The 18,792-nt window shown below is 37.9% G+C and overlaps 1 protein-coding gene across 1 annotated transcript in view; it reads right to left on the bottom strand.

The window, feature by feature from the left end:
• The window catches only part of swi2 (Protein singed wings 2), a 175,108-nt gene that overhangs the window by 17,554 nt on the left and 138,762 nt on the right, over positions 1-18,792 (bottom strand). The window contains exons 5-7 of the mRNA XM_069832253.1: positions 7,393-7,547; positions 4,433-4,621; positions 2,494-2,763 (exon numbers count right to left, since the gene is read on the bottom strand). Coding sequence (XP_069688354.1) covers positions 2,494-2,763; positions 4,433-4,621; positions 7,393-7,547 — 614 coding nt within the window. The remainder of the gene's footprint in view (positions 1-2,493; positions 2,764-4,432; positions 4,622-7,392; positions 7,548-18,792) is intronic.

The following is an 18,792-nucleotide window of genomic DNA, read 5'->3' as shown; positions in this document are numbered from 1 at the left end:
TGGTATTCATACATGCTTACAGCTAGAATATGGAACAAGTCAAAAAACTTAATACTATTACAAAGTCTTAATTTATAGTCACAGTCTAGATGAAATATATACAGAAGAGATTTACAATATAGTCTACTAGTACAACACAAAGTTTTAGTATCAATTTCATGAAGTGTTATTGAATGTCATGAATTCACCTACAGAATAGAAGGCGTGAGAAATTAGGTACCGGTACTTCTTTAATTTGGCCCTAAATAATTTTATGTTTTGAGTTTCATTTTTTATATCGATAGGGAGGCTATTAAAAATTTTTACTGCCATATAACGCACTCCTTTTTGATAGCACGATAGACTTGCCGATGGAGTATGAAAGTCGTTTTTTTTGACGTGAATTTATGCTATGAACTGTTGAATTGTTACAAAGTTTTCACGATTACATACAAGGAAAATTATTAATGAAAAGATATACTGACAAGCCATGGGCATTATTTGTAGTTTTTTGAAAATAGTCCTACACGATTCCCTAGATTTGGCACCTACTATTATTCTAATTACTCTTTTTTGTAGTAGGAATATACTGTTACTATCTGTGGAATTTCCCCAGAATATTATTCCAAAACTCATTACCGAGTGGAAGTATGCAAAGTATATTGTTTTTAAGGTATTGATATTTACTATCTCTTGCATAGATCTAATAGCAAAACAAGCTGAATTTAGTTTGGGGGTAATTTCTTTGATATGGTGTTTCCAATTTAACACATTATTGATTTTTAAGCCAAGAAATTTGGTTGTTGTTTCTAATAGGGATCTATTGTTAATCATTGCGCTAGAAATTTGCGAGGTTGAATTTGGACAGGATTTAAATTGAATTATGTTAGTTTTGTTACAATTTAATACTAATTTATTGACTGAGAACCAGTCACATATTTTGAAGAGAATTTCCTCTGTTGAAGATTGGAATATGTTGGAGTTATTGGCTATAATTACTATACTTGTGTCATCTGCAAACTGTAGTAACTTCATCCCTCTTAGCCCCAAATATTTTCCTAAGCACCTTATTCTCAATCACCCTTAACCTATGTTCCTCTCTGAAAGTGAGAGTCCAAGTTTCAGAACCATAAAGAACAAGCGGTTATATAACTCTTTTATAAATTCTAACTTTCAGATTTTTTGACAGCAGACTGGATGACAAAAACTTTTCAATTGAATAATAACTAAGGAGTGGATTTCTATGTAATTAAATATTTTTTTTGCGTGTGATAAAACACAATTAACAAAATTAAAAATTCTGAACATGAAGTTTCAAGTTTAAAACCCGAATTTTATTTCACATAAAACACATATTTTCACAAAAAAATTATGTAAATACATATTTTCAGGAACTCTGTTATAAACACATCAATCTTGGAGTTTTTTTACTTAAATAATTTTTTACAAGAAATTTTAAATATTTTAAAACTAAATCAATTATATCTCTCAGAAGTACGTTATCTTTTTTAAGAATTCTTGGTTGCTTCGTGTTTCTAAGCGCTGTGTGGTGTATCCGTGATCCATTTTCGTAATAGTATCGCCACAAGTTCTGAGAACTGCTAGGCAGCATATCAGTGTTATTATTAGAGAATAAATTAACATGGACAAGGAGGAGAGATCTTGCAACACATAATTAGGAATGTTTATTGTTGCTGAAGATGATTTCATTCCACGCTTTGTTTGTGAAACACAACAGATAAGAGCTCGGGTATGAACATTATTTAATTTAAACAAATCTTTCGCCTCTCGCTCATGTCAGTCAAGTAAGGCAATATATCTTGTGATTCCCTGTTATCGGCTTCGTCAACCGATATCCTTCAAGATACAGAGAAAGATGGTTGTTTGAAAAACGATTTGGCTTTCCTATCAGCAAATCTAAGCTTTTTGTGTGACACCATAAAAAAATCGAGACATCCAAAAATCTGTTGTCTGAAACAGGGAGGTGCGTGCCTGGAAATTAAACTAGACTCGCTACCAGGTTCAGAAGTACAAGTACTAAGGGACAAATTCCAGAATGTGTTTGGGAAAAACTGTGAATATAAAAAAATGTGTAAAGTTGCTCAAGTAATGGAGGGTGTGCCTGTAGGTGAAATTGACGGGTTTGTGTTTGTGACATTCCTCTCTTTAAATATGCACGTCTGACGTCCTGTGATGTGGAAAGATCGTTTTCACAGTATAAGTCGTTGTTCAGAGATAATCGGCATGCATTTGTGATGGAGAATTTGGAGATGACCTTTGTTGTTCACTGCAATTCTCGGCCAACTACTAGCACTCAAGTGTGGTAACATTTTTTTTCGAGCTAAGTAAGGTATTTTCGTCATATTTAAAAAAATATATATTTTTTTATTTTTAGCAAATATTTTCGTACTTTTTGGCACATAAAAATAAATACATTTAAATTTTTTAGCACATAAAAATCCGCTCCCTAATAATAGCATTGACTCAATAACTCATTGAATAACTCCGTCGTACCTGGAAGCTGGGCGTGAAGAGGCAGTCGCAGAGCCAGGGGTTCCTGCCCAGGTAGAGGTGGGCGGCGTGGCGGTTGCGCTGCAGCGCGTTGTCCAGCGCATACGTGGGCACCTGGGCCAGGCGGTTGCCGCGCAGGCTCAGCACGCGGAAGCCGAGCAGCCAGTCCGCGCCCTCCAGCACGCCCAGCGACCGCACCCGGTTGTCGTCCAGGAACAGGTCCAGCACGCCGCGGTAGTGCGGGTTGCTGACCAGGGGCTTCAGGCTCGAGATCTGCAACAGGGAGACCAGAACAGAGCAGATGAAAGGAGGGAGATGGCGCAGGAAAAGAGGATGGAGAAGATAGAGGAAGAAGATGAAGCGAGAAACGAACATACGCAGGAAAGAACAAATGTGAAGCGGGAAGAGAGGAGGAAGAAGACGATGCTAGCCACCGGCGTGGTTCAGTCGGTTAAAGCGCTTACCTGCCATGCCGGTCTGAAGTTGCGTTCGGGCGCGGGTTCGATCCCCGGTTGGGCTGATTACCTCGTTGGGTTTTTTCCGAGATTTTCCCCAACCGTAATGTGAATGCAAGGTAATCTATGGCGAATCCTCGGCCTCATCTCGCCAAATATCATCTCGCTATCACCAATCTCATCACGCTAAATAACCTAGTAGTTGATACAGCATCGGTAAATAACCAACTAAAAATAAAAGATTATGCGAAAAAGGAAAAATGTCAAGCGGGAAAAGAGGAGGAAAAGATAAGAGGAAGGAGATGATGCGGGAAAGGACAAATGGGAAAAAGGAGGAAAAAGATATAGGAAAATGATGATGCGGGAAAAGGAAATTAAAAATGTGGAACAGGAAAAGAGGAGGTAGAAGGTGCGGGAAAGAGAGGAAAATGTGATGCGGGAAAAGATAGAAGAAGACGATAATGCGGGAAAGAAAAAAGAAAAATGTGAAGAGAGAAAAGAGGAGAGGAAGATGATGCGGAAAAGAGAAAGGAAAATGTGAAACGCGAGGAAGTCTTTGCGGAATGAAACGGAGCGGGGTAATGCTGTGAATGAATGTTGATGTCATAAGATGTCATAAGGTCACACACGTGGGTACTCGTATCTCTATTGGCTCGCTCTGACGCACAAACTATAACAATGTTACAAACATTTATATTTATACTACCCTAGTTACAAAATTAGATCACAGTTAATCTCCTGGTCTTTTAATATCTCCATACAGGAAATAACATATGCAGGAGAGCGCATGGTTTTTAAACTGGCGTTATAACTGTAATATTATCTATCTACTTCGTTCCAATAGATGACGCAATAGTAAGCACATTCCTTTCACGGTTGATCTCATGGTTGGAGAACAGTAGGGAGATGATACGGGAAAGGAAAAGGAAAAAAACGTGAAGCGGGAAATGAGGAGAAAAAAGATCGTGGGAGATGATGATGAGGGAAAGGGAAAGGAAAAATGTGGACCGGGAAGAGGAGGAAGAATATAAAGCGGGAGAAGAGGATGAAGAACATAGAAGAAGACGAAGCGGGGAAAAAAAAGAAGAGTGAAGCGGGAAAAGAGGCGAAATACTGAGGAAGAATTCTCAATCGGCTAAAGCGCTTGCCTGACGATCAGGAGTTCCACTCGGGCGTGAGTTCGATTCCCTGCTTACCTGGCCGATGTTTTCGAGGTTTTCCTCAACCATAGGGCGAATGTCATAATCTGTGGCGAATCCTCGGCCTCATCTTACCAAATACCATCTCGCTATTACCATTCTCATACACACTAAATAACTAAGTAACCTAGTAGTTGATACAGCGGCGTTAAATAACCAAGTAAAAAAACAGAGGAAGAAGATGAAACGGGAAAGGGAGAGAGGGAACAGATCGAGGAACATGAGAGGGGAAAAGAGGACGAAGGACACACAGATGATGCTGGGCTGAGGAATGCATGAGGCGCCCACCTGGTTGCCCTTGAGGAGCAGCGTGGTGGTGACGGACGGCAGCTTGCCGGGCAGCTCCTGCAGGCCGCGGTAGCTGCAGTTGACGGTGGTGACGGGCCTCAGCGTGACCCCGTCGGGGTGCGGCGCCACGTACTCCATCCGGCACGTGCAGTTGGTGGGCGGCTCCCGCGGACACTCGTCCTGCAGCGTCTGCAACAAGCACAGTCCGCGTCACCGTTTTTGGCGTGTGAAATAAGTACTGGGAACGTTAAGTGCGAGTGTTTTACATTTGCAGCAGTCAGTCTGACAACTGTGTTTGGCAAATGGCTGATGCGACGTGTATAGGAAGTGGTACCATTCTCAGCTGCACTAACAACATGCTCACAAACTGGGCACTACTGGGTGTTCAGTTCAAAGTGCGTCATGGTTCGCTATATGCCGTCATGTGGCTAGTCGTTGAGCCTAGAGAATTCAATCTTCCTACACTTCCGCAGAGGCGTATTACCTATGTGCCAGAGAAGTTGCCTAGCAAGTACGACGTTTATTCTGAAGAGCACTTACCGATACGTACGGTAACGCCGGTAGTGGCAAGAATGTGAACTGTTTAGAAACACGTACTGATGTGAGTTTTTTTCTTACTGTCTTGATATGGGGAGAGGGTTAAGACGATTACTTACGTATTTGTTGACATTAACTTCGACGGTCAACATGGACACGGAGCATTTGATTTGTGTTGTGGAATGTTGCCGTACGCAATCGATGATAACAAATACCCTGCGTACGACTAGACGGCGCAAAACACAGTTCGAAAGAGGTTATGGTAGCACATAGACCGTACAGACCGCCATCTGTTGCTACGACGTTCAAGTTATACCGTACACGTTCTCAAGTTCAGATTGAACGCCTTGATTAATAGGCAACTTCTCTGACATACAAGCTGAAACTCGCTTCAAATCGCTGACTCACAACAGTGACGTCATGACACACTTTGAAATGAACACCCAGTATATCTGTGGCCGGAAGGAAAAAGGTCTTAAGTCAATTTTTTCTGAAAATGAGATTTTTATATATTCTGAAAGCGGAAACAATTCTCTACAATCTGGTGAAACGGCTGAAGTCAAATAAGACTCCTGACTGGATTTATAGAGCGTTACCAAATGTCCTAAGTACTTTTTGAATCGAGCACACACAGAATAAAGGACTTAAGAATATTTGGGCCTAATACTTTATTCCTTACAAACCATCACATGTTTGCTTTCCATGCTTCCCTGTTAAAAAGGTCTAACTTGTATTTTAGCCATTTTATCACATACTGATGCCCTTTCCTTTTAAAACTTTAAGCACCAGGTAAACAGTCCTATAATTGTTTAAGACCCATTTTGCATTCCTAATAATTTACATTTCTCATTTATTTTGACATGAAAAAGGTCTTATGTTTAATAGTCCCTTCTATTCAGTTTGGCTTCTAGTCTTAAAAGGGCTTAAGTGCGGCTATTTTTGGAAATAATCAAGAAAATTGTTAAATGAGCAACATTATCTATTTTAGAAGAAATATAAACAAATAATATCCAGGAAAAACCTCTTAATTAAAAAAAAACTCTATAATTGACACCAATTTCAATCTTTCTACTGCTTTCCTGAAAAGTATAACATTTTTACTTAAGACCTTTTTCCTCCCGGCCACAGATATTTATAGGACACACGCCAAAAACGCTGGCACCAGCTGTACCTGCCTACTAGCTCAGCCACTCACCACACCCAGAACTCTAAGGCCCGATTGTATAAACCATTTAATCTTAGATCAGAGGTTAAATTGATCCTCGTTCTAGCTGAACTTGGAATTTTGTGTCGTATAAAGTCTAATCTGAGATTAATTTGTCTCAAACTAAAGTCAACTTTGACTGAAGAAATTTCTCCGATTAAGTTAGATGATCCAAGTTCAGTTATTTCTTTTCTGTTTGAAATATACGAGTGATAGATTGTGCAAATAAAATATCCATTATTATTAATATTAATAGATATGATACGTACATATATATATATATATATATATATATATATATATATTTCTTTCAATTTTTTGTCTTAATACACAAACACTCTTAAATTTTACAAGGCTCTATCGTGTTCAGCAGTATCAAATAACATAACCTATAATTATATTATGTTTATAACAATCATTAATTATTAATGGATATGATAGGTACATTCATAAATTTTCAATTAACTGTATTACTAAACGAAAATTGTCGTTTTATAAAGCTTTATTATGTTTAGCAGTATCAAACACCATAACATGTTAACAACTCGGAGAACAGTCAATCTTCTTCTTATTGTCCGCCATTATTTACAGTGCACAAAAAAACCAGTGTCTCCAACAGAGTGTACGGAAAGTCGCCAAAAAGTAGTTGTAAAGTCGCTAGATTTCTCATTATCAAAAAAGAAAGATTAAATTTTGTCACTATGGGGTGCTAAAAAGGTCGCTAAATCACTATTTAAGCAATATAAAAGTTAAAAGAAATTGTTGTTGAAAAAGAGTTAAAGTCGCTAGATTGGCAACACTGAACAAACCTGTATAACAAGGCCGCGCATCACGTATTTCACCTGTTTATGCGATGTTGCCAAATCCTTTTCACGTGAACTTAGATTGCATTTGAACCAAGGTAATTTGATCGCAGAAAAGTTTTATACAATAGAAGAAGTGTCTGAACTTGGTTCACTTTTCGATCTTCCATCAAAGTTGATCTTTAGTCAGGGAGTTTTATACAATTGGGCCTAAGTAGGCTGTTCAGATTTATAAGCCAATGGTGGCAAAAATCGAAACTAATAGGGCATTCGATAAGAAATGGCAACAATGCTGTGAATCAGTGTTCCTAGCGGTAACCATTGAAATCTTGTACCATAGAGCAGAGATTGTTTCATAATAGTTGTGCAGTCCCACACAGGATGGTTTTAGGCAATGCTTTGATCTGTGTCGGTACCTTGATCATGCCCATGATGGGCAGCACAGGCTTCTTGGGGTAGGTCTCGTTGTTGCAGATCATCTTGTCGCGGTCCACAACTCGACTCGCCACGGAGCTGTTGCGGGCGTCGTCCACCAGCCACGTGAGGTCCTTGCTGCAGTCCCAGGGGTTGCCTGTCAACATAAAAGCAAAAGAAATTCCTAAAATATGCAGGGAGTGATATATTGTACAGAGTGATTTATATAGAACTGACACATTTCTTTCATTAATTGTTTCAAAACGAATCGTGCTGGCGACAACTTATTATACCTAAAATGTAGAGGAATTTTGGGAGATTATTTACCTCTATAGCAAATGTTATCCGGCGTTGTCAAATCCGGAGATCTCGGTGGCCACAGGTTCCTGGAAATTATTCGGTCGTCACATAACCGGATAAATGGAACCATGCTTCATCTGTGAACCATGTGATGGACAATATGGCAGGATTTTGCACAATGAACGTCTGAAACCAACGACAATAATTCAATCTTTTATCCTTATCTAGTTCCTGTAGCTGATGAATAACGTAACCCTATACGGCTTTAGGCTCTCTGACACATTGAGTAGGTGTACCCTGTCTCCTGCGACAAACGTCTTAATGATTTTTTGGGTGACTGCTCCAGTCGTGCTCTTACGTCAACAACAACCGTGGGAAGCCTAGATGAACGATGCTTGCCCTTTTCACTCACCAGAGATCCAGTTGTTTCCAATTTGTTTACCAGTCCCAGTATTGTGTTTCTTTTGGGAGGATTGCGAACACCAAATTCTCTCTGGTATGCCCTTTGAGTAGCTGTAATTGAATTCGTAATCCAGTATTGCTTCACAAGGAAGAGTCGTTGATTTAATATGTACTATATTTTCACGTTGACACAAAATGTCGAAAACAGCTGCCAACAATAGGAATAAAACATAAACATCTGCGCATCTAGTGACAAGGAATCGAAACTCCAGAACATTCTGCTGTTGGTTTCAGACGTTCATTGTGCAAAATCCTGCCATATTGTCCATCACATGGGTCACAGATGAAGCATGATTCCATTTATCCGGTTATGTGACGACCGAATAATTTCCAGGAACCTGTGGCCACCGAGATCTCCGGATTTGACAACGCCAGACAACATTTGCTATAGAGGTAAATAATCTCCCAAAATTCCTCTACATTTTAGGTATAATAAGTTGTCGCTAGCACAATTCGTTTTGAAACAATTAATGAAAGAAATGTGTCAGTTCTATATAAATCACTCTGTATCAAGCATCCATTTAGAATTCAGAATTTAGCCTATGACATGCTTTGAGGGCTAAGGCCTCCTGCACGTAGGCAGGCTAAAGGCCCATTCACAATGAAAATTAAACATAACCATAACATAAACACACTGAGTAAGTCTATATAGATATTTTTATGCTGTTATAGATAATATAACTAAAAAACCTTGATTTATACATTCACTCGACTAAATTATAATTTCAAATTGCTACTAGTACATAATAATCGCACACAAATATTTATTTTCGTAACTATTTCATTACCCAAAATAACAGCACCGAATTTTGACCTTCATTTAAATTCATATGATGCCAGTTAAATACTTGCTTCATCAATATCATTAGTAATGATTTATTTATTCAATATCTGATCTTTTTCAGTTAATTCTGATACTTGACTTGTGCCATACCACACGCTCATTACATTTACAGTATTGGATATCGACAATACATCGCCATGTAAGTTTCTTCCATTTAACATATCATACAAATTAAATGTTAAATCCATTAAAATTGGGTCATCAACTTATTGATTTCAATTACTTCCAGATTGGAGGAACAGCATTATCGACAAAATCAAAAATACATCATTAATCAACACCAAACAACCCAGCGTATAATACATTGGCATTTATAATAAAACCATATAAACCTGAAAATATTCAAATAATTACGTGACACAAACCATGATACATACGTTTCTGAATGGTGGAAATATATATATATATATATATATATATATATATATATTATTGTGAAACAGAAATAGGAATATAATAAATGTAATTACTGTAATTTTGCAACTCTTCAAATGCATAATACTTTTTATCTTAGTTTTATATTTTATTATTTTTATCACTTTTAAATCATGTTATTTTATTATCTCATATGTGAAGATTTGCGCGCGCGCGCGCGCGTGTGTGTGTGTGTGTTTTTTTTTTTTTTTTTTTTTTTTTTGTAATCTATACGTATATTTTAAGTAAGTGACAATCAAGGCAGTCATATAGAATGTCAATGTGTATCACAGCAATGTTGCTTTTTAATATGTCTCATTTTGCATGCCACTAAACATGTTTTGTATTTGTAGATATTATGTAGAGAGCATTGATATTGCTGAAATGTACTTCGTATCTGATGATGTTGGCGTAGACCAACGAAAACGTTCATACGTCCTTTAAACATGTAATGTAAAGGCGTAGCACCTTAAACATATGCTGTGAAGTCAGTGAAATAAATACTTTTAAGATATAAACACAGAAGTTTGCGCCTAGGCTACCAAATGGGATCATTCACAATGATTCACATAAGCATTGACATAAACATTACCGTAAGACTTTGACATGAAAGTTTGCAAACTCCAAACTTACGTGATTTGCAAACAGAACACAATCGTGGAGCGCTGAAGTATACGACAGAATATGAGGAAATGGCGTCGTTGTTATGTTTCCATGGTTACCAAGTAGGCCTATGTTTGCTGTTATGTTCCCATCGTGAATGATGGTATAACTTCTTGATTTTGCCGTAAGGTTTATATTCTTAAGTTAACGCTTACGTTATGTTTAATTCTCATTGTGAGCTAGCCTAAAGAGTGTTCGACCCTCCTGTTCATCGTCTCTCGTGTTGGGTATGAAGCACTTTCATTGGTTTACGGTCACTATTCACTGATTCTGTCACGCACTTTGCATCATTTCACTATTCACATATTCTTTCGCGTTGCTTCTGGCACTTCAGAACACATTTCACTTTTCACCGGTTGACGTTTCCTTCGACAGTTTTTCCTCGTTGATCTGCTTCTTGCACGCCTCGTCCACTGCTTCCCCGCTCCCTGTGTGAATGTATCCGCCCATCTGGTTCTCTGTCTTCCTGCACTCCGCTTCCCGATCCTGGGGTCCCACATGGTCACTCTGTATGTCCACTGGGTGTCGCGCATTTTAGCTACGTGGCCTCCCCATTTCCATTTGAGTTTGACTGCAGCCTGTACTGCGTCTTTCAAGCCCGTGTTCTTCCTGAGGTCGACATTGCGAATTATTAATAAATAGATAGTGTATGCGGGATGACGTAAGGAAAAGTGAAGTTGTTTCGTTTCGGAGTATATGGCACGTGCCGCGCCGTCCGTCTTTTGTGTACCTGGCGAGTACAGCAGCGTACAAAACGAATGAACCCCGGTCCGTTCATAGTAACATTGCAACGCAATGTGTGCAGTTGTGTTATCCGGCTCAAGTATTTAGTACGCGTTGAATATGTTGTGCTGATCCATTCATAATGGCAAAACGTTAAAATTCGTTCAGAGATAAGAAATGCAATTAAGAAGTATGAGAGTGACATTTTATGTATTAACGAAGACAATATCGTGTGTAATGTATGTAAAATTGAAATAAAAACCAGAACAGCTCAGGCTATAGAGAAACATTGCAACAGTACATCGCACAGGAAATGCGTTGAAATGAAATCTGAGGAACCATCATCATCATCATCATAATCATTTAGTTGTGCGGGTCTAACGACACGTGCAACATGATGCTCAGTACAAATATTCCTCTAAAGAAATTGAGTGATCCCCATTTTAGAGGTTTTCTTCAGAAATTCTCTCGATACAAAAACTGTTTAAGCGATAGGCGAAGACGATTCAGCTTCGACAACTTGCGAGAATATATCGTCGTTTACTGCAACGCTGGTAAGTGCATCAATGATGACGAGGACTGAACCTTGCAAGGTATGTACTGCAGTACGTTATTTTTCTTTTCCTTCTGCCTGTACGGAGATACAGTAGCATGTTGACGTCGTCTGTTTACGTTTAAAACCTGTTGAGCCAATGGCCTGAATGAAAAAAAAAATGTAATATATAGTAAATGTGCAGTTACTTTCACCGATAACTCATTCCGCATCCATTGTCTATCAATAAACATTAATTGTAGGATAAATGAAATCTTAATTCCATATCCAACGTCTTTGTTTACAATGCAGAGACCATTGAAAGGCAAGATAATTAAAATTATTGTAATTATTTAACGTTCCTTTTAAACTACATAGGCTATTCGTGAACAACATAAAGTACTATATACTGTAGACAGCATACTTTATTTTAACATTAATAAAATCTATTTTATTCCATTTCACAATATCCAAAACAAAAGTGAAAGTATTTTAAACATATTTTAAACTCAACTAAATTTTTTGGCCCAATATTTGACAAACATTGAAAATTACATTGTTCACACCTAATTTAGAAAATTAATGTTGTCTGTTAGCAAATTAGAAATTTGAGATCTTGTTTTTGTCATAGATCCATACAGTCCTTCTATTATGCTGACGTAGAATCGAGATTATCATATGGCATATGCTACTGGGGGTCAAGTTCGAAGATGAGTGATCTTTTTATTGCTCAGCAGCATGTTGTGAGATGCTGGCAGGTGTTGATAATAGTACATCATGTAGGGAATATTTCAAGAGTTGTAATATCATATCAGTTTATGTTTTATATATTTTTGAGCTTATGGAATTAATAGATTCTAATAAGAACCATTTTTTTTATCGGAATAGTGATTTTCGTTATTACAACACACGTTTTAAGGAGAGTCGTTTTGACATTAGTGCCATTCCACGTTCAGGAAGATCTTCGGGGCTTGATGAAGACCGTTTAAACCAGAGGTTTTCATCGGACGTTTTCGCTCGAGCGCCAAGTAGTTCATAGCATAATCCGATAGGTAGCGCACATGCATGATGCGTAAAATTGTTACGAGCGATAAATCCTCGAACGGTATAAGCCGAGCGTTAGACATTCGTTCTTCTTACAGTGATGAACTGTGTAGTAACATCATAGATGTTTATCATTTCAAAACTTTGCAGTGTTTAACTAACCTCTCCATAATACAACTACAAAACTTGCTTTAAAATGTAATATAAATGTTGTAGGTAAATATTTCCCCCCCCCCCCACACAGGAGTGATTTTGTTTTTGCCACATCTGATAGATGTTATTGGATGTAAATGTAATTATTATAAACGGAGAACACAATCACGATAATGCAAGAACTGTATCAAGTTTTCTAGTAATAATAATAATAATAATAATAATAATAATAATTAGTGTATCAATCTTTGCGTCTGTAACAGTTGTGCAGCATGATAATTCGTTTTATTATATTTTCTGTGACGTTATCTCTATACTAATATTGTTATTAATCTACTGCTATACCAATAATATTTCGTAAAACGTTTCTACATTGTCGCAGTATATAGGCGGAACACTATGTATGGACCTATCATATTATATATGTGGTAAATCAAATATTGAATAATTATTAATTAGCAATAATAACTGTATATCGAAGTTTTTCATACTATTTCATTTATAACTTCATGTTCCTGTTTTGGTACGACTGTTCCATTAAACGTTTGTCATAAACGCAGAAAATAAAGCCTTATTTTTACCGTGTGAGCAAAACATATGTGTATCTTATCTGTCGCCTTCCATACAAGATAAGACATGTCGGTGAGATGACCTTGTACTATGCTTCTATTTATTACGAGCGTATCACGAACGATCGTATCTCACTCGAGGGTGCGACACTCGACCGAGTTCAAGCGAGCGATTTAACTCCAATGCAGCACTCTGGTTTAAACACAGTAATCCAGAATGATCCATGTCAATGTACCAGACAACTGGCAAATGTGATGAACTATTACCATCCCACCATCGTGCGACATTTATTGCCACCAACTGATATGTCTTGCTTACGCAATCCAAGAAAAACGACCAACGAGACTGCGTGAAATGATGCTACTCCACGATAACGCCCGTCCGCACTCTGCTAACCTGACACAAAACACTATCCAGGAGTTGAGTTGGGAAGTCATTCCACACCTACATTATTTACCTGAACTTGCGCCCTCAGATTCTCACCTTTTCCGCTCTCTATCGAACAACCTTTAAGGCACTTCCTTTCCGGATGAAAATGCGCTCCAAACATGGCTTGAAGATTTCTTTAACTCAAAACCACGCGATTATATCTCTCTACAATAAAGATAGCATTGTTATAATTCGAACATGCCTCAGCACCAAGCACAGGAATAATATTGAAGGAGTGGTAGGAAGATTATGCGTTATGTCGATGTAGATTTTGTTACTCTGACAGTGAAAAATTAGAAGGGAAAACGATTATAGATTTAAAAATACTCAAATCTAAATATAAGCTCAAGGAAGGGAGGTTAAACCTGGTAACCCCCATTGCGTACGTCCCTGTTCACTATGAAGTCCATATTGACCCTGGTGGAATCTGAACCCCGATCTTCTGCATACAGATCTGATGCCAGCCCGCGTGACTCGAAGCTCAGTGGAGTCACGCCGCGCCGAGCGTTAGCAGGTTTTGAGGTTGGGGTAATTGGGACCGGCCGGCGGATTTCAATCTGGTCGTCGTATTGACCCTCGTTAAGCGAAGCCTTGCCGGTGTCCCACTTCTGTATAAATAAATTCTGCGTTGCTTTCCGTGTTCTAAAATTAGAGCGGTTTTTCTCACACATCGAACCCTGGTGCCCGCTTGCACGGGGTTATCTGCGGGTCTGAAGGGCGTTGCGTTTATCACGCCGAGGTCAAGGGGTTGGCCGACACTGTCGGGAGTTCTCACGTCACACAAAGTTGCTTTGTTTCTAGTGCCGCGTTTTCTATTAGGTCCGGGCCTGCGGATTAAAAACTCTACATCATACATGGGCACAATTTTCGGTTACGTGAGGCACTCGATTTGAAATAGTTTGTTTACTAGGAGAGGAGTGTTTGAGAATAAGGTGCTTAGGAAAATATTTGGGGCTAAGCGGGATGAAGTTACAGGAGAATGGAGAAAGTTACACAACACAGAACTGCACGCATTGTATTCTTCACCTGACATCATTAGGAACATTAAATCCAGACGTTTGAGATGGGCAGGGCATGTAGCACGTATGGGCGAATCCAGAAATGCATATAGAGTGTTAGTTGGGAGACCGGAGGGAAAAAGACCTTTAGGGAGGCCGAGACGTAGATGGGAGGATAATATTAAAATGGATTTGAGGGAGGTGGGGTATGATGATAGAGACTGGATTAATCTTGCACAGGATAGGGACCAATGGCGGGCTTATGTGAGGGCGGCAATGAACCTTCGGGTTCCTTAAAATCCATTTGTAAGTAAGTACTAGGAGAGGAGACTGCAGAGTAGGATGGGAAGTATAAACTGCTGTGACCTGCGTCACCTTATCGTAATCGCTAAGGCGGTCAGTGGCGAATTATTAGGAAAGCGCTTGGTTAACGTGAGAGACTCGAAAACTTTTATTCAATTTGGCAAATTAATTCGGCAGCTTTAATCATAAACCTCTTTACTGTTTCTCCGTCGCTGAATTGATTTAAATCACAGGCGAGAAATTGCGTAACTAGCCAATAATATTCCATCACGTTGTCTACGTTTATTTTCTTGAATATTCTGGCGTTTCTCAAGATTACTTAATAGATTTGCACGTTCTCGACCTAAAATAATTTCAGAAAATCATATTTCGTTTTCTAAGCACATTTGATAGTTTTTTTTTTATAAATTTCTTTTGGAACTAAACAACATTTAATTCCTCGTACCTTTTAATGCAGCGTGTTTAAGGTATAATGTCGTATTTAGTATACTACGCAAATGTTAAGATCATAAATTTTCTTCGGAATAGTACGAAAAATAACATTTAATTTGTCTTACCTTCTAATTCAGCATGTTCTTTATGACATAAGGAGTAATGTCGTTGTATATTAAATTTATTAATGCCTAATAGGATTTTCGAGCATAACATACTTCGTATGTTCTCCCCTTCTAAACAGCAAAAAAACTCTTCCTCCCATTTCTCATGAAATAATCCTTTTCTAATGCGTACACCCTGCTTTGATAATGCCATTATGCCACCACTAATATTGCTTATGAAACTGATATAGAACCTGCCCACGCTTAGGAGCTGCGTGAGGGAGGAACGGGGACTGTGAAGATGATGTCACTCAGAGCGATAAGCTCTGTGAAGGTCAGTGAGGCACTAATTCTCAAGTGAGGCACGATGCCCATCCATGCTCTACATACAGTACTCAGTTTTCACAAAGAGGACAAAACTGTTGCATGTTAAACACCCAGAATTAAAGTTACAGGGATTACAGGTGAGGTGGAAAATGTCAGCGAAATGCTTTGAAAACAGACTTAATCTTTCTACTCATATCAAAGAAAAACTGTGACTACCCCACGTAGCATCGTCACTTGTATCTTAAAGCGATATGTTACCCATTTCTTGTCAATTTAGATAATTTTCTTAATTTTTTTTTTAAATATGGCGCCAAGAAAGCCAAGAAATTTACGGATTCTTGTGGAATACCACAGTGAAGATTAAATTTCATCACAATGTCTTTATTCTAAGTTAGAAATTCAGTTTATCCCATATAAGTGTTTACTATACAGGGTGATTCAGTGACTATGTTACAAACTTTTAAGGGGTTAGGTACAGCTTAAAGGAGTAAAATTTTGGAAATATTCAACATTTTTTCCCTCCATTACTGCATCTTGTACAATAATGAAAATTGGTATGTGTAAAACACTGCCCTTCTGCTATGTGATAAACACATTTTTACGATTTAAGAAAAAAGTTATTTATATTTCTTTTCAAAATTCGAAATTCACTGTGCAGTGATGAAGCGTTTCGCTCATAACTCAAAAAGTATCCAAAGTTCTGTGATGAAATTTTTTGTGTGTATTTATGAATGCCATAGCTACAAAATGATGCTAAATCACTTCTCTACATTTGATAGATTGTCTGAAAAAAAATAAATTCATTTTAAATATCTAACACAAAATAAAAACAAAATATTGTTTATTAAGGAATGTGGTTGATAGAGCACGATATTGTAAACATGAGTTTCAGCAATAAAATAAAAGAGAGAGAACATGAAAAAGTTAACAAGTTTATGAGTTATGAGGGAAACGCTTCATCACTGCACAGTGAACTTTGAAATTTGAAAAACATTTTTTTTAATTGTAAAAATATTTTTTTCGTGTAGCAGAAGGACAGTGTTTTACACATACCAATTTTCATTATTGTACAAGATGCAGTAATGGAGGGAAAAAATGTTGAATATTTCCAAACATTTGACTGCTGTAAGCTGTACCTAACCCCTTAAGGATGACAAAGGAGACAATAAGTTATAAACAAACTTCATACAGCAACCTATGTCCTGTTTGGTAGATAGAAGCCTAGATATGTTAGTCTAACCACTTAGAATCGAACTCTTCTTTGATCATTCTTTTGAAATTCGGTTGCAGACGATCTGCTCTTGAAAACGTTGGTGATTTATCATAAGCATGGTACAAGCTAATTGGCATCGCAAATGATATTTTCACTGATTAAACCTTGAAACTTGCTGATAGCATTTCATTTATGAAAGAGCAAAAGGAAATGGAAGGAAAGTTGCAAGATTTAATAAGTCAAAATATTACACAAACGAAACATTTCCGGTAACATCTTCCTAAATTAAAATGGTTCATATTCATGACCTCTATCATCCCTAAAAGTTTGTATCATAGTCACTGAATCACTCTGTATTCAGAATGCATATTATACATATACACGTGGTTACAAATTTTTTGGATGATTTCAGAAGGCTATATTTTCACCAATATTGAACGTAAAATATATGATCTTAGCACCATTTGAAAGACCTTAGATGCACTTGATGAGAGCCCCACGTGTAAGACGACAGACGTCAAGACGATGATCCCATTCTTGCCAAACCATCTCAAGCATATCTTGTGTCACGTTCCTGATTGTTATATTAATGAGCCTTCTCAATTCGGCCAACGTCGCTGGAAGTGGAGGTATGTAAACATTGTCCTTGGCGAAACCCCACAAAAAAAAATCACATTCTGAAATCCGGCGAACGAGATGGCCATGCACAGAAGGTGTAGTCTGCGTCTGTTGCACGACCAATCCATCGACCTGGTAGGTGTTGATTTAGGAAAATTGGCTAATGTCACAACTCATGAACGAGGAGAAACAGTTAATTTTCCAACATGACGGAGCCCCTCCACATTGGCATACGGAGATATGAAGTATATGACGAACGTCCATCGTGGCATCAGTGACAGATACGCTAATAAACACGTCACTGGGTTCTGGACTACGTAGTAGCGAATCGTAAACACATATTGCGAATAAATTAGTATTTGTTCGGTTTTCAAAAAAAGAAACTTAGGAATTAATTAAATAACAATAATTGTAAATGCATGTTGTCATGTTTATGAAATTCCTCGGAAGATGCCGATGGATGATTTTCCTCGAAATTGTAATATATTTCCTTGTCATTTTCTTTATAGTGATTATAGATTATCTTTGTGCAACTCAGAAAACAAAGTTGTCTCCTTATTGAGTTGCAATGGCTGTTGGGACTCATCTTAATTTTTATGAAATTACTGCAGAAATTCTCGTGACAATTTTTCTTACATTGCAGACCTCCTAATATGGTTATGACGTACCAAAGTTGACATTTGTAAGAGAAATGTCCAACAGCCCATAATGATATTCCATATTGCGCACTTCACAGACTAAATGCTTCCGCTTTAAATCAGCAGCACGCTCCACATTGCGCATTAAATAATTCATAAATGAAACAAACGATGCTTAGAGGCGGCCATGCATACAGATCGCACACAAAGAGACCGTGACGCCGCCGTGGAGGGACTATTATACTGAATTCAGGCGCAAATGATGTGTGAATGAGTCCGACAATGCAATAAACAGCTGACTCTCACGCAAAGAAATGCAAGGATTTCAACACGCAATCGTAACGTTTAGTCTACGCCGTGGATTTAAGCAAAGAATTACATATCATCTATGAATAGCCTCTGTAGTTTAAAAGGAACGTTAAATAAATAATTACAATTACAATTATCATCTTATCGTCTATGAACAGCCTCTGTAGTTTAAAAGGAACGTTAAATAAAGAATTACAATTACAATTATCATCTTATCGTCTATGAATAGCCTCTGTAGTTTAAAAGGAACGTTAAATAAAGAATTACAATTACAGTTACCATCTTATCGTCTATGAATAGCCTCTGTAGTTTAAAAGGAACGTTAA

The sequence above is a fragment of the Periplaneta americana genome, chromosome 8, assembly GCF_040183065.1.
Source record: "Periplaneta americana isolate PAMFEO1 chromosome 8, P.americana_PAMFEO1_priV1, whole genome shotgun sequence".
In the NCBI taxonomy this organism is placed as follows: domain Eukaryota; kingdom Metazoa; phylum Arthropoda; class Insecta; order Blattodea; family Blattidae; genus Periplaneta; species Periplaneta americana.
This window is presented reverse-complemented; position numbering and strand designations above follow the sequence as displayed.